This window comes from Crinia signifera, chromosome 7 (genome assembly GCF_055691185.1).
Source record: "Crinia signifera chromosome 7, ASM5569118v1, whole genome shotgun sequence".
Lineage (NCBI taxonomy): Eukaryota > Metazoa > Chordata > Amphibia > Anura > Myobatrachidae > Crinia > Crinia signifera.
Window position 1 is genome coordinate 128,948,755 of NC_139223.1, and position 22,801 is coordinate 128,971,555.

The 22,801-nt window shown below is 43.4% G+C and overlaps 1 protein-coding gene across 3 annotated transcripts in view; it reads right to left on the reverse strand.

Annotated features, from left to right (window-relative positions):
* Positions 1 to 22,801, reverse strand: part of OBSL1 (obscurin like cytoskeletal adaptor 1) — a 124,469-nt gene that overhangs the window by 10,955 nt on the left and 90,713 nt on the right. For all 3 annotated transcript variants that reach the window (XM_083153805.1, XM_083153804.1, XM_083153802.1), the window contains 8 exons: positions 13,193 to 13,468; positions 9,821 to 10,090; positions 8,907 to 9,173; positions 7,678 to 8,057; positions 3,536 to 3,689; positions 2,939 to 3,100; positions 1,633 to 1,737; positions 316 to 582 (listed from right to left, as the gene is read on the reverse strand). In XM_083153805.1, coding sequence (XP_083009931.1) covers positions 316 to 582; positions 1,633 to 1,737; positions 2,939 to 3,100; positions 3,536 to 3,689; positions 7,678 to 8,057; positions 8,907 to 9,173; positions 9,821 to 10,090; positions 13,193 to 13,468 — 1,881 coding nt within the window. The remainder of the gene's footprint in view (positions 1 to 315; positions 583 to 1,632; positions 1,738 to 2,938; positions 3,101 to 3,535; positions 3,690 to 7,677; positions 8,058 to 8,906; positions 9,174 to 9,820; positions 10,091 to 13,192; positions 13,469 to 22,801) is intronic.

Below are 22,801 nucleotides of genomic sequence, written 5' to 3' on the forward strand. Positions count from 1 at the left end.
ATGGGACCCAAAGGGTAGAGATGAAAGGAAAGAAAGTTCAGGGTGCGCCTATTATAAAGTTTTCAATAATACAAAATTTGTCCAATACAATAAACACATTAAAAATGATTTTATTACTATATATTGAATTTTATATTGTGTTTATTGTATTGGACAAATTGTACATTATTTGTATTGTGAAAACTTTCTAATAGGCGCACCCTGAACTTCCTTTCATATATATATATATATATATATATATATATATATATATATATATATATATATATATATATATATATATATATGCACACACATTGCATATGAGTTTCTTACCTTCTACAAGTAACCGGGCTGAGCACTGCCCTTCTGAAGTCTTCATGGTATAGACATCCTCGTCTTCGGGGCTCACATTATTGATGAAAAGTGTACGAAAGGCGTCCTCGCTGGTTATCTGATATTTGTCAGATGGCAGAATCACATGCGCCCCTCGCAGCCAAGTGACTTTAGCTCGAGCCGGACTGACCTTGCACTCAAAAATCACGCGGTGACCTTGCATAGCCGTCTTGTCTCTCAGAGACTTTATTATCCGGACAGGGAGCTCTAAAGTTCCAGTCAGTAACAAAAAAGAAATAGATCTCAGCATCACATTTTAAAACTATAAAACTATAAAAACTACAATAACAAATTGAGTTGGTAATGCCTATGCAGTTGAAAGCATTTGGTTTAAATAAATCCAGAATTTTGCTCTGTGATTGACTGTACATTTCATGTGTATAACGTGTATAAAGACTGGTAAGCGTCAAAAACCAAAGATGTTTTCAAAGGTGTGTACACTCTACACAATAAATCATTAACTATATGCATACCTCCCAACGGTCCCGATTACCGCGGGAATGTCCCGGTTTTCGGGGACATTCCCGTGTCCCTCCCGCGGCTGGCAGTGTCCCGCGGCGAGGAGGGGGGGCTGTTAGGAGTCCCCCTGTCGGCTACTGAGCAGCGGGGAATAAACGCTGTGCGCATGCATCTATTCCAGCAGCCAGGGGGCTGGGGGCATGGCTAGAGGCTCACAGAGCCTCTGGGTCATGCTCCCATAGCGGCAAAACGCGGGAGAGCTGCGAGTATAGGCCACACCCCTTTAATTATTCCACACCCCCAAAATCCATGCGTCTCGCCTCCATCTCCCTGTAAGTTTGGAGGTATGATATGCATGATAATAATATATCATATATATGTCGAGGGCTGGCGTAGGCAACCTGTGGCTCTCCAGCTGTAGTAAAACTACAAGTCCCAGAATGCCTTGCCACAGTTTTGCTATTAGGGAGTGCTATAACTGTGGCACGGCATGCTGAGACTTGTAGTTTCAAAACAGCTGGTGAGCCACAGGTTGTCTACACCTGGTCTAAGGTGTAAACATTATATTTTTAATGATGCATGCTCTCGTGGGTCATTGATGATCCTCCCTGTTGTCTGAAAAAGCAGACAGATATGGCTACATTGTCAATGTATGTTTGGCGGGTGGCTGGGTGACGCCACTGAGTGATATTGTTAATATTGTTCAGTGTGTATACTCTATATCGTTTGCCCGGATATTGTTAGTGATATTGTTTGCTCACAATATTGCACAGTGTGAACCCAGCTTCTGTATCTGACCTGTGACTTGGAGCTTTGCTTTCGACTCTGCTCTTCTGGCTCGAAAGAGAATTTCTCCGGAATCTTCACACTGTGCCCCACAGATTAGTAGGAAATGCCGCCTTCCTGGATAAACATAAAGATGGAACGTTGGAATCAGGTGAAAAGATGAATTTTAGTGTTTGACAAAGACAAAAAAACTTTCAAATACTATTTTCAAAATCGGACTCAGGAAAACATTTCCCTAGTATATGCTCCATCACATACACAGATCTTATCAATTTACTAGCATTTCATATCTTAGGTGTGGACTGGCATTTCTACAATGGATGCAATGTGTGCAGTGCACACTGGCCCCCAGGGTCCAGGGGGGGGCCACACCCTGCACCCATGTTTTCGATACTTACTGTTGTTGCCCAGCAATGGCAGCAACAGCATTTCAGAAACCACCATGAATTTCCACAGTGACCATTTTTGTTTCATTTCAGGCATATGCACTACGAAAATCACTGAGAAAATAGTGTGGCGTCCATTTTCTCTGAGACTTGTGCATGCACACTTGAATCAGTAGAGTCTTATGACCCTAATTCCCAAAGTCTATGGCACTGCAGCCTAGGAGAGGAGGGGACCCGGACAGACATGTGCCCCATGTAGGAGGGCATTTATCAAAGCTGCAGAGAGATAACATTGGGGGTTATTCTAGTTCATTCTTTCTGACAAAATCCTTCTTAGATGGACAAAACCATGTGCACTGCGGGTGGGGAAGATGTAACTTGTGCAGAGAGAATTAGATTTGGGTGGGGTTTTTCTTCAAAGTGAGATCTATATTGCAGTGTAAAATAAAGCAGTCAGTATTTTCCCTGCACAGAAACAAAATAACTCACCCAAATCTAATTCTATCTGCACATGTTACATCTGCCCCCCTGCAGTGCACATGGTTTTGTCCATCTAAGAAGGATTTTGTCAGAAAGAATGAACTAGAATAAACCCCATTGTGAGAGTGAAAATGCCAACCAATTAGCTCGTAGCTGTCAGTTTTCAAATGCAGCCTGTAAATTGAAAGGCGGATGCTGACTGGCTGGTATTTTATCTCCCACAATTTTACCTACCTTCTTTAATAAATGTACCCTGACCTTGTTATGGTCAACAGTTTTCAGTCTATTCTCAAAACCTTTGGCTACCTCCACTTGGTGAAGATGATGCTTCAACTTTAAGATATAATAGAAATGATTTTGTGTGGGCCATAGATGTTGAGATAAAAAACGATTATCAGTTTCGTTTTCTAGAAATGATACAAAGCTATTCCAGGTTCTTCCAGTAGAATTACCTTCCTGTCGGATCTTTGTTGTAGAGGTTACTTTAATTTTCTCTCCATTCTTAAACCATTCCCCCTTGGCCTGAGCACAGGATACTTCACAGATGAATGCAGCATTGTCATTCTCCACTATCTGAACATCTTGAAGGTCTTTCAGCACCTGTGGCTCTTGCTCTGTGTGATATAGAAGATATGCTGTGAGGGAACATTACTTATAATAACTGTGTACAATAACCATTGCTGTCCGGAGCAACCAATAAGATTCTGAATGGAATAAGTGGCGGATCCAAGGGGGAAGGGGGGTGCACAAAAGTCACAAAAGTATATTGCAATATTTCAAGTCCATGAACAACTTTGTGTATACTGTTTTGGAGAGAAGTGAATTATTAGTCAGTGTTCATTAGGAAGCTTATTAACTAATTATTAGTGACATCACTGAGTAATAAAGTTCCTCACGCCTGCTGCCCCTGTGCTGTTACCAATTCGAAAATTAATTGACAGTTTGAATACTGGTCCAACCCAGAAATTGGCATCTATATACAGTGTAGACAGCCATTTTGTAAACTGAACCAAAATTTATCTGGTCTCCTCAGTGTTACAATGACTCACCAAGGACCCGTAACACAGCTGAGGCAGTAAGGTCACCCGCGTGACAGGTGTATGTCCCAGCATCCTGTGGACCACACTGGTTGAGATGCAAGATTCTCCGCCGTCCTACAGAGAACATGCGACATGTTGGGCTGAGCACCAGCTGCTCCCCATCCTGTAAAAGGACATACACATAATCACAACTTATCCATCAATCTTTCCCAAAGTAATTACACCAACCACAAAGTCATTATTATTCTCCATTTTGTGAGTCTGGCTACACAAAACCTGGTCCATATGAGCAGATGTTGCAGGAGAGCCATCCTATATTTGGTCAGCAGAGACTATCCTGAAGCTTCTGTTTCAGAACCTCCATCAATATACGTAACTTCATTTTTAAAGACTTGCTGAGCCCAAAATGTTGACAAGTATCTTTGTTTCTGGGAACCAATACACTGTGAAAATATATTCAGGAATTTTTCAATAATACATGAATATCCCCTAGAGTAGGGGTGGCCAAACCGGTCCTCGAGATCTAACAACGGTCCATGTTTTCCAGGATACCTAGCTGGTGCACAGCTGTAGTCATTACTAACTGTCACATTTTAAAACCTGCTGCATTCATTCCTGCTATAGATCCACAGGTTGCCTGGAAAACATGCACCGTTGGTAGCTCTTGAGGACAGGTTTGGCCACCTCTGCCCTAGAGACTATCAGAAGTGGGCCCTGTGTAAGATGTCATGTGAAGAATATCTATACTTCTTGTTATTGGGAATTATAGAATAATGCAATAAAAGAGTCCGTCTCCATTATATCCCCCCCCCCCCCCCCCCGCCATCCTGCCATGTCAATTCGCTGCTACTGCCATATTATAGGCTGTGTTGACAGGAGCTGGTTGTTTTGTACTTTATCTCTCTCCAAGGATTAGTAAATACACTCCATAGACCCTTAAATCTTTACGCATAAAACGTATATAGTCCACTACAATTGGTGAGCCCATAACTTAGTCATATGGCCTAATAAGTAGATCTGTGTTCAGGTTTACCTAGAGCAGTGGTTCTAAACCTCAGTCCTCAAGACCCCACACAGTTCATGTTTTCTAGCTCACTGACACATTTTAAAAGATCCACAGGTGGAGATATTATTTCTGTGTGGAGACATGGAAATGTGCACTGTGTGGTTGAGAACCACGGACCTAGAGTTTAATATTTTACTGACCAAGTAATTATACTGGTAAGTAACTGTGTGAGGTAAGGAGGCTGTTGTGATTTATACTGGATGTCATGGTATCTATATCAATGTACACAGTACCAGTCAAAAGTCTGGACACACCTTCTCATTCAATGGGTTTTATTTATTTAAATTATTTTCTACATTGTACATTAATACTGAAGACATCAAAACTATGAAAGAACACAAATGGAAATATGTTGTAAACAAAAATGTGTTAAACAAATCAAAATATGTTTTATATTTTAGATTCCTCAAAGAAGCCCCCTTTTGCTTTGATGACAGCTTTTCACGCTCTTGGGATTCTCTCAATCAGCTTCATGAGGTACAGTAGTCTCCTGGAATGGTTTCGAATTAACAAGTGTGCCTTGTCAGGAGTCAATCTGTGGAATGACTTGCCTTCTTAAGGTACCTGAGACCATCAGTTGTGTTGTGCAGAGGTAGTACACAGTGGACACCTCTATTAGACAACTGTTGTAATCCATATTATGGCATGAAATACTCAACTCAGTAAAGAGAAATGACAGTCCATCATTACTTTGAATGTATCCTGAAGTACAGTGCCAAAAACCATCAAACACTATGGGCAGTATTCAATGAGGATTTTCGGTATGTGCAGCGAATCCTGTTTAGGATTCGCTGCACAGTTGCCATGTTCCGGAGGGCTGGAGCATTCATGGAGACTCCCTGTCGCTGTATTCAATGCCGCTGGGGCTCGCTGCCCCTGACGGCGAATTTTAACCCCTGCGGCAAACGCCACAGGGAGCTGGGGGACGGCGGCAGGCAGGGAGATGGAAGCCTCCCTGCCTGCGTCGGACACTGTGGGGCAGAAACAGGGCTCCCAGGGATGCAGGCAGCAGAAGCTGCCCCCCGGGAGAGCTGGCAGGGGACTGGGGTAGGGAGCCGCTGCACACCTCCCACTCAGCATATGTAATGAGCGGGAGCAGTGAATATATGAATATCTAATGAGCGGCTCTCGGCCCCCTGCTGGCTGTTATGTGTAAAAAAATAAAAATTAAATTAAATATATATACATGTGCAGTACATTAAAAAAAAATAGCATGCCCCTTCACAGATAAAAAATACAGATTTTTTTTTACACCAAATAATAAAAAAAAACAACCATTTTTTTAAAAAGATCACAGTTCAGTTCACCTTAAAAAGATGTCGATTGCTACACGGTGACACACGGTGAAAATCACTTAGAAAGCAATTCGCCATCTGATCATTGAATACACTCACAGCGAATCACATTGAAAAACCCATTGAGAAACCACAGCGAATTACGGCGACTATCAGACGGCGAATTATTCATCATTCACTGTTCGCCGTCGGCGAATAGTGCATGTTGAATAGGGCGAATCAGTTTTTCAGTAAAAAGATTCACCTTAGAGCACGAAAATAGCACACATTCGCCATAGAACATGGCGAAACAGCCTCAGTAAATACTACCCTATGATGAAACTGGCTCTCATGAGGACCGCCCCAGAAAAGGAAGACCAAGAGTTACCTCTGCTGCAGAGGATAAGTTCATTAGAGTTACCAGCCTCAGAAACCTCTACTACTTAACAGCACTTTAGATGAGAACCCACATAAATTCAAGTAGCTGACAAATCTAAACATGAACTATTCACAGGAGACTGCGTGAATCAGGCCTTCATGATCAAATTGCTACGAAGAAGCCACTACTGAGGATGAACAAGTAGAAGAGAATTGTTTGGGACAAGAAATGGACAAATTAGACCAGCGGAAATCTGTACTTTGGTCTGATGAGTCCAAATTTAACTACCTCATGAAGCTGATTGAGAAAATGCCAAGAGAGTGCAAAGCTGTCATCAAAGAAAAATGAGGCTAAAACCATTCAATGAGAAGGTGTGCCCAAACTTTTGACTAGTAGTGTGTGTGTGCATATATATATATATATATATATATATATGATAAATGTATATAACCACCTTGCAGATACCAAGGTTTCTGTTTTCGAGAACTGTCCCGCAAAATTCCCTTGTACCTACTACTGCAGGATTGTTAGTCCTTCTGGAACTGAACATTGGGCGTGCAGGAGGAGGGTAGGGGGTGCTCTCATGCGAATGCCCTGCGTTTCCTGGGCATACCCATGAAAACGGTACGTGCGCCCAGAAAAACGATGGGTTTCTCCATGCAAACGGGGGGTGGCTACCTGCCTTCCAGGGGAGGGCAGCTGATGTCACGATATCAGTTGCCCACCCAGTTCACGGAGCAGGACACCGCTAATCTAAGACACCAGAGAGTGGCTTAGATTAGAGAGCGCCTCAAAAATCATTTGATGGTTGGCTACCATCAAATGATTTTGGGCCGCATGCAAGCCAGCGAATGGATGTTTATGCAAAACACCCATTCACAGGCCTACATTCGCCTGCCTAGCGTGCGGCATTACTTGGCTCGCAAAGCAGCAAAATACAGCTGCTTTGCAAGTCAACCAGAATGAGGGCCATTGTCTGAAAAGTTATAGTCCAACTTACTTCTACCATTCCTAAAATATTGCTAAGTTTTCACTTACTTATGTCTTAGTCATTATATTAAGAGGACATTGGAACTGTTAAATATACTTGAATATTTTATGACATTGATATATATGTGCTAACCAGTAATCTCTGGTTAGAACAATGGCGATCTGACTAGATATTTACTACATGTAGCCAAGATCTGGTCAGGCGATTGTGACACACATCGCCATCGCCATGGGGCATAGACACGGAGTGACCGGTGCTTAATTTCTGAGTGATCTAGACAGATCGCTTAGAAATCTTGCTAAGATCGCCCATGTGTATGCCCTCTTAGTGTTCCAAATAGATTACTTTACTGTTGTTTATAGCTTTACAGAAAATGCATGATACCATTTATTTGAAGACATTGTAAAGACCATATTGTATACAAAAAGCAAAGGGCATTACCTTGCTCCAGCTAACAACAGCTTCTTGTTTGGAGACTTCACACTGGAATGTCGCTAGCCCAGCTTCATTGACAACAAAGTCCTGTGGCGGTTGTGTGATTGTCAGTGGGTGCTCACTGACGGTCAGTTGTGCTGTGGACCGCAGAGTGTCGGTGATAAAAGCTATCACTGCAGTATCAGGTAGTCTGAGGTCTGAAAGCCGCAGAAAATGCTGGTACCCACTTGACCTGATCACACAATTGTCTTCGGAGGTCAGACGGACACCTCCCTTCCACCATTCTCCAATTAAACCTTCATGGGACAACTCAACTGAAAACTCTACATTGCTTCCTTCCTCACAATTCACGTCTTCCAGACCCTTCCTCACTGATATGCTTTTTGCTGTGAGGACAAAAATCAAACATAAAAATGAAGGTTAGAACTACTTAATTGTTTGTAATATGCATTTTCTACTTAAAAACCGGAGAAATTGAATTTAGGGGGTTATTTAGAGTTGATCGCTGATGTGCAAATTCGCAATCCTATCGATTTTCGAACAACTGCTCATGTATATGGATCATAGAATGCATGCGCAATGCCAAATAGCAAAAATATCTAGTTGCAATCGCCTTGCAATGTGAATGACAGGAAGCTGCCGTTTGGGGGTGGTAACGGGCTATTTCCTGGGAGTGTCAGAAAAAATGCAGGTGTGCCCATGCAGTTTACGGGAGGGTGTGTGACGTCAGCTTAGGCCTTGATCAGCCTGATTCTGTCGCAGAATTCTGGAAGGGCCAGACTCTCACATTTGCACAGACTGGAAAAATCATTTGATGGTGACTGAATTGCGTATGGATCTGCAGATAATAGTGATCCACTTGCAATTCTCTCACATATATTCATGGGATGGGTTTTCTTTCTATCTGGGTGGCGGCTATGTACTCGCCCTCATCTGCAAATTTGTAGATGAGCGATCAACTCTGAATCAGGCCCTTGTATTGTTTTCCCAGTTAGTAACTTCAGGAGAATGAGCCTTGAACACTCGTAGGTTATAGGAACATGTAAATAAAATGGTGTAAATTAAATAGAATGTTTCACATAAAGATTAAACAAATCTATGGAGAATATAATGCTATACTGGAGATCAATACACTATTTGGGTGACAATTTAGTTACTCATTTAGTAGGCCATTTTTATGCTGCTAACACAAGCTGATATGAGTGTTGATATGATTGGGATGTGTTGGTACATACGCAGGACATTGAGACGACAATCGGTTCGGTCATGAAGACTCTCGCAACTGTAGCGGCCCCGGTCAGAAGCTTGGACACAGTGGATGGTTAGTGTATGGACCTGACCACAGTCCTGGAGAGTAAACCTGCTGTTGGGTTGGATAACCACTCCTTGTTTCACCCAGTGAACTTCAGCTCTTTCGGTGGTAACCTGCACCTGGAAAGTGACATCCTGTTCTTCTTCCACCTCAGTGTCCTCCAAACCCTGAGTAAACATCACGTGGGCCTCTGGTGAGAGAGCAGAGAGGTAAAATACACTGACGTTCCTCAGCCTAGTTAAACCTGCCTCACATACATACACACACACACCTACAGTATAGTATCCAGAGCGACTGCTGGTACACAAGCTCTGATTGGCTCACCAGCCTGTGCTGTATTTTAATTGGCCCCCAGCGTCCTCCATTGAAGAAACCTGTGCTGTGGGAACTGCAGCAGGAGTCGGGCGGTAAGTGAAGGGGGAAGGGGGGCAGAAGGGGGAGAGGGCAGGGGTTAGAGGCCTGGACTGGAAATCAAAATTCCTAATGGCAGATAGGCTCAACATTTATTGTAAAACAAACATTGTAAGTATGTTTTATTTATAAAGTGCACTTTCTCCAACAGAACAGTAGGCACAATAACTATTTCCTCATTTGTTCAGTCATAGGGGTAAATTTACTGCAGCTACTAAAAATTAAAGAGCTGATTCTGCAACCAATCAGATTCTGTTTATTATTTCTGTATTGCATCCTAAAAAATGATAGGCAGAATCTGATTGGTTGCTATGGGCAACATCTCCTCCATTTTTAGAAGCTTCAGTTAATTTGCACAATAGTGTAAATGCTTATCATATATAGCCTAATGGTATCAAGGCCCGTGGACTACAGTGATCAGCCTACCTTGCACTCTCAGTCTTGCCCGGGAGATTATACCCTCAGCGTTGGCGGTGATGGTGCCAGAGTCTGAGAGTCGACAGGTATTCAAGGTGAGAGAATGGCACAGTCCATTGCTTGCCATGATGACCCTCCGGTCTGAATTCATGGGTGACCCGTTTAATTCCCAGTTGAGAATCACATCCTCGGGAGTCACAACACATTTGAAAGTAGCAGTGTCCCCTTCAAGTACCGTGCTGTTCTGCAGCTCTGTGATGAACTCCACCTGTCTGGGCACTGAGGGTAAAAACAAAGCTGTCAGTTTACACTATATTGGTAAATAACATAAGCAGAGATAATCTCATGTCAAAATAACATATTCTACTCTGAGGAAACTGCTGAGCAAGTAGTCATTCATCAGACATGATTGTCTTATGTCCATGTAAATTGTTAAAAGTAAAGAAATATGTGGATCACTAGCCAGATAACCTCTAAGACAGTGGTTCCCAAACTCAAGTACCTCTAACAATTCAGAGTTTTACAAGTCACCCAGTCGGTGCACTGTGTATCACCAACTGTCACATTTTAGAAATCCACAGGTGACCTGGAAATCGTGAACCGTGGAGGGTACTTAAGAGCCGGAGCTGGGAACCCCTGCTCTAAGAAGCTTCTTACTCATATTTAGGACCATGCTGAATGGGACAGAATTTGCTTCAAAATCACAAGAGCAAAATGCACACTACAAACAAGATTTTTCTTAGGTAAGGTGACCAACCGTCCTCCTTTAGGGAGGACAATCCTTCTTTGGTAAGTTCTGTCCTCCCTCGAAAAGTGTCCTCCTTTATATCCTCCTTTATTGCTCTTAATAACATTGCTGTGGCAGCGGCTTCTGCGATGAGCCCTCTCCGATCACGCAGTGCATTTCCTTTCTCGGGCTCAAGCAGTAGCTTCTGCACATGTGCAGAAGCACTGTACGTGGCCATAATATAATAAGCACGTGGGAGCTGCCGTGCACAACCACCCGCCTGCAGCAGCAGCATCTTGTGGCTCTGCGTCCAGACTCCAGCTAGCTGTGCAGCACCTCCAGCCCAGGCCCTGTCTCGGAGGAGGAGATAAGAGACAACTCAGGGCACAGTGAACAGCAGGACAGCAGAGAATGGGGAAGGCGGGGGGGGAGAGATGACAGTGCTGATATGGGTAAAGATGTTTTAAATGGGGCTGTACATAATGGGGTTGTTTTGTTTTTTTCACTGACTGGGTTTATAGGCCACACCCCCAAATTTTGATCGCACGTTGATGTCCCTCCTGCTGTAGATTAGAAGTTGGGAGGTATGGGTTGATGGGGGCCCAAATCATATGCTTGCATCTGGGCCTACGAGTCGCTAGTTACGCCACTGCCCACCCTGCTAGACTATTTAGGTTTGCTCCTTGTTTCTTTTATTTTTTCCTTCAATTTATTTGTGTTCTATTTTGCATTGTAAAAAAGTTGGTCACCTTATTCTTAGCATGTAGAACTGGTTAATGTATCTGCTTTACTCCTGCAGAGAACATTAGTTTATGCGGAAAAAAATAGAGTAAACTGTATAGAGCGCTCATCAGGGCTGTTGACTCAAAATGAGCAGCTGCAAGAGGGATTAGTCAGGTCCCTTTAGTAATGTGAAACAAGAAAAAATTTGCAGCGCTCGTTATTAATGATTCAATCAAATACAGTATTTAAAAAGAGCATGTTTAATACAAATGAATGATACTAAAAAAAAATATATATATATATATATATATATAAAAAAATATTATTCAGGTAAAAAAACCCTGAAAAACCCCATGTCGACCTTTTGACTGTTGACCTAGACATTTTCGAACTAACGACCTGTCGAACTAATGACCTTGCGACCTTTTTCCATGTTGACCTAGAACCATGTCGACCTAATGGTGTCGACCTAATGAATGTTGACCATCATGCTGTAGACCAAATTATCCCAACCCGATTGTTTGATAGGTAGACTTGGTGGCACCCCCCCAGATCCTGGCGCCCAAGGCAGCTGCCTAATGGTAGAGCCAGCCCTGAGTATACTGTAGGTGCCTGCTTTACTTCAGGATAGAACAGTAGTATATTCTGTATGAATCTGTCTTACTCCTGAAGAGAACAACAGTATATACACCTGCTTTGCTCCAGAATTGAATGGATGTATATGTGCCTGCTTTAGCATACCTCCCAACTTTAGAAGATCCAGAGGAGGGACACTCTGCCGGAGGGGCGCCCCCAAAATTTGGGGAGCGTGGCCTATCGGAAAGTGTTGGTTCCACTGGGCATCACTCCTCTTTTGTGTATACAGTAACTGTTCTTTGCCTCACAGCGCTGTAGCTTTAAAAAAAATCACAGCTGTGTAGCCATTAGCAACTAAGGGCGGGATGTTGTACCATCCGCGGCCCCCTTCGCCGGCTACCGCAATTTTAATAACGGCATATGCTGTAACATATGCCGTTATTAACGCAAGGGACAGCTCTTGCGATAAGAGCTGTCCCTTGCGATGCGGTGCCGGCACTGGACTTCCGTGACGGATCCCTCAAACAGCGCTACGGTAAGAAGCCCATAGGCTTATGCAGGGAATCGCCAGCTTTTGCTGGCGATTCCCTCCGCAGCGCTAACACTGCGGTGGGCTAATACAGCATACAGAAATGCGGTAAAAACCCTGATAACGGGGTTTTTACTGCATTTCTGTGTTACAGAATCACCCCCTGAATCTGAATTAGACCCAGTGTTCCAGGTCTGACTACTGCAGTAATAGCAACTACACTACATGTTGCAGAGGCACATATTCACCTGCTATAGACAATATACATATCCTTTCCTAATAAATAGTTATGTAATGCAACCCCTCCCCCTATCCTCCTTGTGGCCCCTACTGAGCAGCATGGGTCTGCTGGTGATGCGCCTTTGTGCCGGTTCTGCGAATTCATTCTAGGATCATTTTCATTATTAATTCCAACCATATTCTATGGGGCAATGCTGGTCAGCTTATTTTTATTTCCAAAATAAAATGTTAGACCTTGAAAGGAAAAACCATCACAAGCAGCAATACTAATGTACAAAAGTACATTTACTGAGGTCTGTGTTGCTATGAGAACTACTACCACATGTACAGAAGCCTAACAAAGTAAAAATGTAATAAATGCCACAGATAAGGTGTTTAGGGCCAGATGTACTAAGCTTGAAAAGTGATAAATTGGAGAGTGATAAACCACCAGCCAATCAGCTCATAACTGTCATGTCACAGGCTGGATTTGAAAAATAACAGGTACGGGCTGATTGGCTGATTGTTTATCACTCCATTTTATCCTTTTTCAATGCTTAGTGCATCTTGCCCTAAGTGCTGATGGCATCACTTAAGACCTGCTTACCTTCCACACGGACATCTGCATTTAACTGGTCTGTGCCAGCATCACAGATATAAGTGCCAGCGTCAGCAGGCCGAACACTTTGTACGGTGAGTTGCCGATGGATTCCTCGTGACAAGATTTTCACACGTCCTCCTGACACCAGCTCCTCACCATCTCTCAGCCAGCGCACCTTAAAGTTTGGGCGGGACAACTCACAGGCTAGAACCAAATCATCCCCGGTCATTAGAACATGATGCTCTGGAGTTCCTGTGTTGCCCACAATGGTTACTGGAGGAGCTGATGGGGGAGAGAAATAAGTAGATAATAGATGGTCTGACAATAAGACAAGTACAAAGTCACCACAAAATGACTGCAAAGCAAATAATGTGCAGCCCTTATCAGCCGAAACAGCAAACGTCACTACGGGCAATGTCATCTGAGAATAGGCACTGACAGGGAGGCATTGCAAGCATTGAGAAAGGGGTTATATAGGCTGTGTAGCCTGGCATCACATAGTATTCTGGAGGCATGACAGGAGGATGAAGGAGGCAGAGCAAGGACACACACAAGTGCATGGATTGGGGTACAGGGGTCCATTGGAGATGCAGGAGGATAAACGGAGGATAAAATGTTAGCATGACTACAAGCAGGCAACACACGTTATGATGTTACTGGAAAGCAGCCATTTCTGCTTCAACAAAGTGGGTCACAATAATATGGTTGTAGAAAGCCAAAGTTAGAGGGAAGCTACCACCAAATCTCTTGGAGTAATAACCGTTAAATGTACTTTTTTCTGTCAGCAATCTTTAATATTGTTATATTTTATTTATTTACATAAATGAAATAGAGCTCTAGGAAGTATTATTTCATTGTGGCAAATGAGCAGAGGTATGTTTGTTACATAACACATCCTCTCATTTTATTTACCCCCCTACTTGATGGGGTTCAAAAAAAGATGAAAAACCAGAAATATTATAAGGATGTGCTGCTAACTGCAGCTGGTTCAGGGGATTGTCATTCCCCTTAGTACTAATGATGAATGAACCAGCGCTGGCTGAATTTCTCACATTATTTAAAAATAAACATATATATATATATATATATATATATATATATATATATATATATATATATATATATATGACAGCTTCTTTACAAAAAAATTCTATTTAATGCACACTTAAAAACATATAAAAACAATAAAGGATAGTAATAAAGAATTGGTTGTTATGCCTCTGACACAATGAAGAATGTGTAGATATATAGGTTAGTTCTCCTGTCTCAAGGATGCATTAAAGAATGCTGGAATTGACATCTCTGATTAAACGCAGCAGTGAGAGTTTTTACCAGGTGGTCGTAGAAATCCCCATGATGGAATGCTGTGCTCCTGATGAAGCTGGCAGATCCATCCCAGAGAAACGCGTTGAGCTGCAATTGCCTAAACTGACACCCCCTTCTCCTGAGGATCATTTTGCATTATCGTGTCTTCTGGATAAAAGGACACATCATCTCTCCTATGGTCAAATATACTATTCCAGCAACCCATTAGGATTGACCAGTGGCACCACCAATTTCCATCACCCAGGTTTACCGAACACCCCTTCAAGGACCCTTGCGGTCACAGCATTCCATCATGGGGATTTCTACGGCCACCTGGTAAAAACTCTCACAGCTGCATTTAATCAGAGATGTAAATTCCACCAGTCTGTCTGGTATGTTGCACTCCAACCCCCATTCTTTCAATATGGTGTCCACCTATTGTCCAGCCCTAATGTGTGTAGAAAAACAGATTGGTAACTATTGCCACCCGTATCCAGTATAGAAATTATTTTTCATGAATGCAATAAGTAACTAATATTGTATCACTGCCATAAACAGTGATATCAATATAAGAATAGTTATTGTTACACTGGTGGGAATGTTAACAATAACCTACCCCTAGCCCCCAGTGTTAATTAGTCAACATTTAAAAAAAAAAGCAATTATTATACCCCTTTCACATAGCTAACCCGAGTCGGACTGAGGATCGCAATCCCGGGTCCGGCGCATTCAAATTAAACCCGGGTGGCTCATTATGCTGAGGGCGACCCGGGTTTAAAGCCTACAGCGCGAACTGTCGATTTTGTCCTTCCTTTTAACAACAGTTGTTGAGCCCTGGCATAACGTGTAATAGGCATCATGTCATGTGGTATAATATGGATGTGTGACATGTAATAGGCATTATGGTGGAAATTATTGGTGTGCGCCTTCGGCACACACTGTCCATTTTGTCCCTGGTATTAAAAAAATTGTCCAGTCATGGCATAATGTTTATTGGGCATCACGGTGTGTTGCATACCGTGTAATGGGCATTACAGCATGTAACGTGTATGTGGCATTACCGTGTGCGAAATCAAGAATAGATTTGAAGCAAATGGAAAAGAAAACCCCCATAAGGCGGGTCAAGGGGCGGGGTGGGGTGGGTCAATGGGTGTGGTGTGGGTGTGTGAAGGGGCAGGTCACTGTCTGGAAATCTCTCAACACAAAGGTGGTAACCCTAGGCTTACTACATCTCGCCCTAAGTCTAAAAAGAGTATCCAGCTCTCCCACCCCACCCCATTTCCTTTCTCATGTACAACGTGACTTGGCAGCCAGCCAACTGTCATTGTTTTTCTTTACTTTGTTGTAACAATGTTACTGTATTGAAAAAACGGTTAAACCTTTATGCTGCAAACGCAATATTTTAAATGCCATCTTTAAACCAATTTTCACTATAAGACTTTGTAACAGTAAAGGCCCCCATATACGCTGCAATAACAGCGCGCAATGCAATGTGATGCGCGCTCCCGCGGGCATTGCATAGTACAAAAAGTGTGTGCTGCACATACTTTTTGTACTGCCCGCGGATGGCATCGCACGCTGCTCTTGCGGCGTGTATGGGGGCCTTAACAATGATGGTAAATAATATTATGATCTATTGGGGTTATGGCATCTAGGGACAATGTCTAGGTTGACAATCAATAGAATGACAACATATGGGCGACACAAGCAATAGGTTTACATGGCCAAAAGATAGACACAATCAATAGGTTGACAGTGTGTCCTTTTAAAGGTGATTACATCCAAGTGATTTTGATGAGTGGAGATGACCTTGCGGGGGGCTCACGGCATATGCTGGGAATGGAGGCATGCAGGGATGAGGGTGTTAGGGGACAGGTTGCAGGGTGGTGTTGGTTGCAGTGCCTCTTCGTCTCTCCTGTTACCTCCCACAGTGACATAAAAGCTGAAGCTGTCGTTGCGGACATCACACAGATATTCCCCTGCGTCATCACGCACTGCTCCAAGGATGGTCAGCGAGCACTCTGCTCCCCTCTCCTCCACTAGTATGTGCGGATTGTCTTTCAGTCGCTCGCCGTCCTTGTACCATCTGACTTCAGCATCCGCTCGGGACAGGGAAAGTGCCAGCCTGAGGTCCTCAGACACAGTGCACACCCTCCGTGGCATGACCTGGTCACGCTCTAAGATCACCACTACAGCCTCTTCCAAGAACCAAACACCGAGAGGAGTTAGAGTCCCAGGTGGCAATGGACAGGGGACAGAATCTAACTGCAATTTGAATCCCCTTTTAATCAGGTTGCAAACAAATTGTAGTTTACAATAAAGGATGAAAAAAAGCAGTTATCACACCCAAATTCCAAAGACAGACACATTATCATGAAAATGGTGTGCATGTTCCAGCATTAAAGGGACATCATCAGAATTGTGCATAACTTAAATGGATCTTTTGCCATATCATTTATGCGGGGTACACACCAGGACGACCCGCTCACGATGCACATCGTGAGCGGGTCGTCAGTGTCTCGTCCGACCCGCTCACGATGACGCGGGAGGGCACGACCCGCTCACGATGTGCACCGTGAGCGGGTCCGATCCGATGGCGACCCGCACCCGGTTCTATGGTCGTCATTGAGATCCTACCTGCAGCAGGTAGGATCTCAATAACGACCGACCGACCCGCGGGACCGCGCATCGGATCGGAATCGCTCCACACCAGGTCAGAAAAGGGCCCAATCAGCACACAATCTACATCCGATTGATCGGAATTGGATCTAGATTGTGCTGATCGGGCCCTAGTCGTCCTGGTGTGTACCTAGCATAAGACGGCTATTACTGATAAGGGAATAAAGATTGCGGTGTTCTATGCAGGGCCTGTTTTTGTTGCTTGGCCATTTTCACACCTATTTTGACAAATTCACTTGGCAATCAAAGGGTTAAACAGAGCTCTCCTGCCAATTTTGCTCTGTGGGATAATCTCTGAGATGGTTTAACCCCTTCAGTGGCTTTTTTTTGTTTTGTTAGGGAGCGATCCCCACTGGGCAAGGATTTTTTTGTGAGCGCTCCCCAATAAAACACCATATTGCAATGCTATCCTGGGCGGTAGATCCTGCCCAAATCGCACTGTATATGCGATTCTGTGGTAAATATTATTGTGAGAAGAATAGACGCTGTTTTCCCAGTGCTGTGTGGGTATGGCCAGTGTCATGAGGGCATAAATATCCCTTACACTATCAGTCCCAATGTCCCCCTAAATAAACAACAACACAGTAGAATAATTGCATCATTTTGGGAGGAAAATAGAAATAGAATTTAATACTTATGGGCGACCATATAGCTAGCTGGGCGGCTGATAATTATCATGGTGTCAAGATCTTGGCGATTTTTCATGGAGTCCTTCAAGAGTCTGGCCATTGGCGTGGGAAATGAATGACACCGTTGGGAGCAGGGCATGGAATCACAAGAGGCACAATTAGTTCCAAAAAGCACTAAAAATGTGACAGAAGGCAGGCAGCGAGCTGTCATGCACAACCCCCGAGTGTTCTCATAGCGTGAACAGTGGCAGCACATAAATGTATTTAGTAGTGGTGGGCAACAATTCAAATTTTTAATTGTGATAAATCGCATTCATTTTTTGCGATTAACTGCGATGAATCGCATTGTTAGGCATATAAGTGCCGCTTACATACAATCTCATTGTGAGGGGTTCCATGCTCGTTGCCAGGGGGATTTCAAATTTGTTGCCAAGGGAGGATTGCATGGTTGTTGCCATAGGGCAGGCTTTCCCAACCACGGTCCTCAAGGCACACCAACAGTGCAGGTTTTAGTGATATCCAGGCTTCAGCACAGATGGTTTAATCAGAATCACTCAGGTACTAATTAAGTCCCCTGTGCTCAAGCCTGGATATCTACAAAACCTGCACTGTTGGTGTGCCTTGAGGACCGTGGTTGGGAAAGCCTGCCATAGGGGGTTCCATGCTCATTGCCAGTGTGGGGTTAAATGTTTGTTACCAAGAGGTATTGCATGCTCTTTGTTATAGGTGGTTCTCATTCTAATGCAGGGGGCATTACATGCTCGTTGTCATACAGTGGTTCCATGCTTGTTGCCGCTTGTGTGTGTGTGTGTGTGTGGGGGGAGGAATACATGCTTGCTGCCATAGGGGGGAATACATGCTTGCTGTCATTGCAGGTTAAATGATCGTTTCCAGGAGGGCAAAACGTGCTTGCTGCCATAGGAGATAAATGCTTGTTTCCCAAGGGGAAATCAATCTTTTAATATGGGGGGGGGGGGGGGGGGGGGATTGGTGTCGGGGAGGTGCAGAGTCTCTGATAGCAATAGAGACTCAGCGCCCATCCAAAGGTGGCCATCTCAGCAAATGAGACAGCCGCAAGAGGTGCACGAGTGCTTCTAGCATGTCTTTTCTGTGGTGGTGGACATTTTTGATTTTTGGAGGGGGGCAGGGCCTCTGTAATACGGTCAGAGACTCTGCACCTCCGCGACGCTGCTCCCCCTTGCTGCCGCCTGCCCCAGCCACATTAATAGCAACTAAAGTGCTGCCGTGTTACGTGATGTTAATGTGATAGAAAAGTGCCCAGCACTAGTATTTAGGATATATTGACCTGTGCTAGGTACAATTAAGAAGACACATTTTGATGTCAATGTCCCTTTAAGGCAATTTTTAAAAATAAATTATCTTACAATTTTCTTAATGGCCCACAATGTTTAAACACTGGAAAATCATCTATGGCCTATGAATAGAAGACTCCATACCAACCCACAGCAGTAACTAGGAGATAGCATATATGACATGGTACTCACAACCCTGGTACATGCATACATTTATTATATCAGGATGGAGACAGGTAATTAGTAGATCAAAACACAACATAAGTTAAAAAATACATTCACAGGATGTTTAGATACATCTAAAAATGGTGGTCAGTTCAGGGTGGACATGAGGCAATAGTCCTAATTCAGACCTGATTGCATGGCACATTTTGTTAGCAAATGGGCAAAGCCATGTAGCACTGCCGGTGGGGCAAATGTAACATGGTCAGTTTGAACACACCCTAGCCAAATCTAGTTCTCTCTGCACCTGTTACTGTTCACCGGCCCCACCTGGCAGTGCATCATGGTTTGGGCCATTTCCTAAGAAATGGGTTCACTCGCAAAGCACATTTGGTGGTGATTCTGGTTTGCTTCGGTAAGCTAAAGTTCGCAGCTTACCGAGCACCTGAGACGGCGCGCTGCCGAATACCCCCCCTCCCCGCCGCCACAGAATCCCAGCGTTAACATGCAAGTAGATGTGTAACGAAGACACATTCCCTTGCATGTCTCTGCTGCAGGAGAACTCATTCGATTTTCGCAGATCATCAAATGATTTCTTCTAGCTTCACAAAAAAGGTCAGTGGGTACTGATTTTTATTTGCGAGCGTCGGGGCATTAGTGAGCGTCCTGTGATGTATGTGAATGGTTTGGTGACTATGCAAATTGCAGAAGCCATTCGCAAAGGAGGCCTGGACATGCGCATAACAGACCATGCGCAGTCCCAAAAACATTGACAGTGTTAAAATCACCCCCATGGTTTGCTATTGGACAAAACCATGTGCAATGTAGGTGGGGCAGATGAAACATGTGCAGAAAGAGTTACATTTGGGTGGGATGTGTACTTCAAACTGATCTCTATATTGCAGTGTAAAAATAAAGTAGCCAGTATTTACCCTGCACAGAAACAAAATAACTCACCCAAATGTAACTCTCTCTATACATGTTACATCTGCCCCACCTGCAGTGCACATGGTTTTGTCCATTAGCAAACCAAATGTGCTTTGTGAATTAACCTGAATCAGGCCCAAAATGTGCCCAGTGATCAGGTCTGAATGACCCAATACTGTATGTGGAACTGGCTGCATGACCTACATGACACTCTCGTGGAGGGACAGAATGCTCTATTTTTGGATTCCCTCTTAATTAATTATATATGTACTGTATATATCATTTTTTTTTTAAATAAACCTATGTTGTGGCCATATAGATATGCTTGTATGCGCCCCATGGTTGGCAAATGTAGGGATCTTTGGTGAATGTTACGAGGGAACATCAGGACAGTCTGCCATCTGGTGCCTTACTATAACTAGCTCACATCCATCTGCTCGGTGAATACTGTGTTAATCTATCTGTTTAACTGTAGAAATGGGGCACGGCGTCACACAACAGAAGATCACCACGTTCACGTGGCCGTGCGTTTTCTTCTTTGTAAAGAACCTTCATTAGACAAAATGTTTGTAACATTTGCCAATGGTTCAATGGTTTGTCCGGATATACATTTCATTGGATTAATGGCTCACCCTACTTCATTATTATGGACCTAATTTGAAGTTACTGTAGGAACAAATTTGCACCTGGACAAACCATGCTGTGATACAATGGGTGCCCAATGCAATATGTGTTTTGCATGGAGGGAAAATCCTGTCAATTTTCCATTTAACACGAACATTGGGCAGCTTAATTAAGCCCTGGGATTCAGACAGGACGTGCCATCCCCAAATGCTGTCCTCAGTATTACATGTACTCTGCAGCACAATATGGTTTTTATAAAGTGCAATAGCGCACCTTATATGTGTATTTACTACCATCTGTGAAGGAGGCCCTATATGCTTATATTTGGGCAACAGATTGGAGTTCTACTGAAGATGGGATATTGCCCATAGCTACTAATAAGATTCTATTTCTTATTTATTAAGCACCTTCGGGAAGATAATAGATAGAATCTGATTGGTTCAATAGAAATACCACTTTAGTAAATATACCCCTTAGGGGTTTATTTACTAATATAGCAGTTCTATTAAAGATGGGATTTTGCTATGGGTAACCAACCAGATTCTCTCTATTATCTTCTAGAAGGTGCTAAATAAATAAGAAGTAGATTCTGATTGGTTGTCTTAGCAACATCCCATCTTCATTAGAACTCCCATCTTAGCAGTGGTGGCTCCTGCTATAGGGCTGCAGGACTGCAGCCCCTCCAGTTAAAATCACAACACCAGAGACACAGACAGACAGCACCAGAACTCTGGTGCGTCCCTGTGGGCAGCCCCCTCAGGAGCTCTGGTGCTGGCTGTCTGTGTCTCTGACACACTGGTCATCTCCTCTCACCAGGCTTCATGAAGCAGCAGGGCAGACACAGCAACAGCCCAACCCAACCCTGTGGGGAGGAGGTCAGCATGTACTAGACTCTAATTGGAAGTTGCTACTGCTCATCATGCACAGAGCTGGGAACTCCTCCCCCTCTTGAGATGCCAGTACATGGAGCGATTACAGCAATAGCTTCCAACAGGAAGCCATTCTGTGCACATCAGCAGAGCTACAGTGCTTCTATGGGCTGCTGTCTGTGCAGCCCAGAAGCAATTCTCTACAGTGAGCATGCCCAGACTTCAGTGAGTCAGTGTGATGCAGCTGAAGGAAGGTATGCATTGCCCCAGAGAGGTGCATGGAAGTTTATTTTATTTTAATAATATTTGTGTGTAGATCTTTATGAAGAGTATCATTTTGTGTACTTTAATTAATATTAAAGTTATTAAAAGTGTGAATTTTGCACTGTACATGTGTTTGTGTGCATATGCGTACATCATTTATTTACAGTTAATGCACACAAACGCTGGTACAGAGCAAATCAAACTAATAACCTGCAAATAATTAATTACTGCTTGCAGAGAGCAGTACCCAGGAAATTGCAGCCCCCCTTAAGTCTAAAGGCAGGAGCCGCCACTGCATCTTATTAAAAAAAACCTTAGTGTCAGCTTCTTTCTATGACTTTACTAATGACTAGATTTTGTTTGTTTTTTTATCTTTTTTTAATCTTTTTTTATAATTTTTCGTTCTATTTTTAATCAATGACACATTTGTTCCCTGTTGCTTGCTCTCATGTCATTATCTGGAGTCCTTATGTCATCCACTGCATTGCATTCATAGTCCATTGCATAGTTATGGGAAGGGGTTAAAGTGGTGTGGAGGACCACTTTTAACCGTGGTTATGAGGACTATCTTGGCTATTACAGACTACACCAGTACACCCAGTCTTTCCCTTTTTTAGCATAGAGCTAAAGAATAGAAGTTTAATGGAGGTTAAATACCAAGGCACACATAGCAGTAGGAAGCTTGGAGAGTAGTTTATAAATGAATGGGGAGATAAAAGCCAGTAGATCTGAAGACTGGAGTAGGCTTGCCAATAACTATAATTCTCCCCTGAGGGGCTGGGGCAGTAAATCTTTCTTCTTCAGAAATGTTTAAAGAAAAAGGGACAGCACATGGCTTTTTAT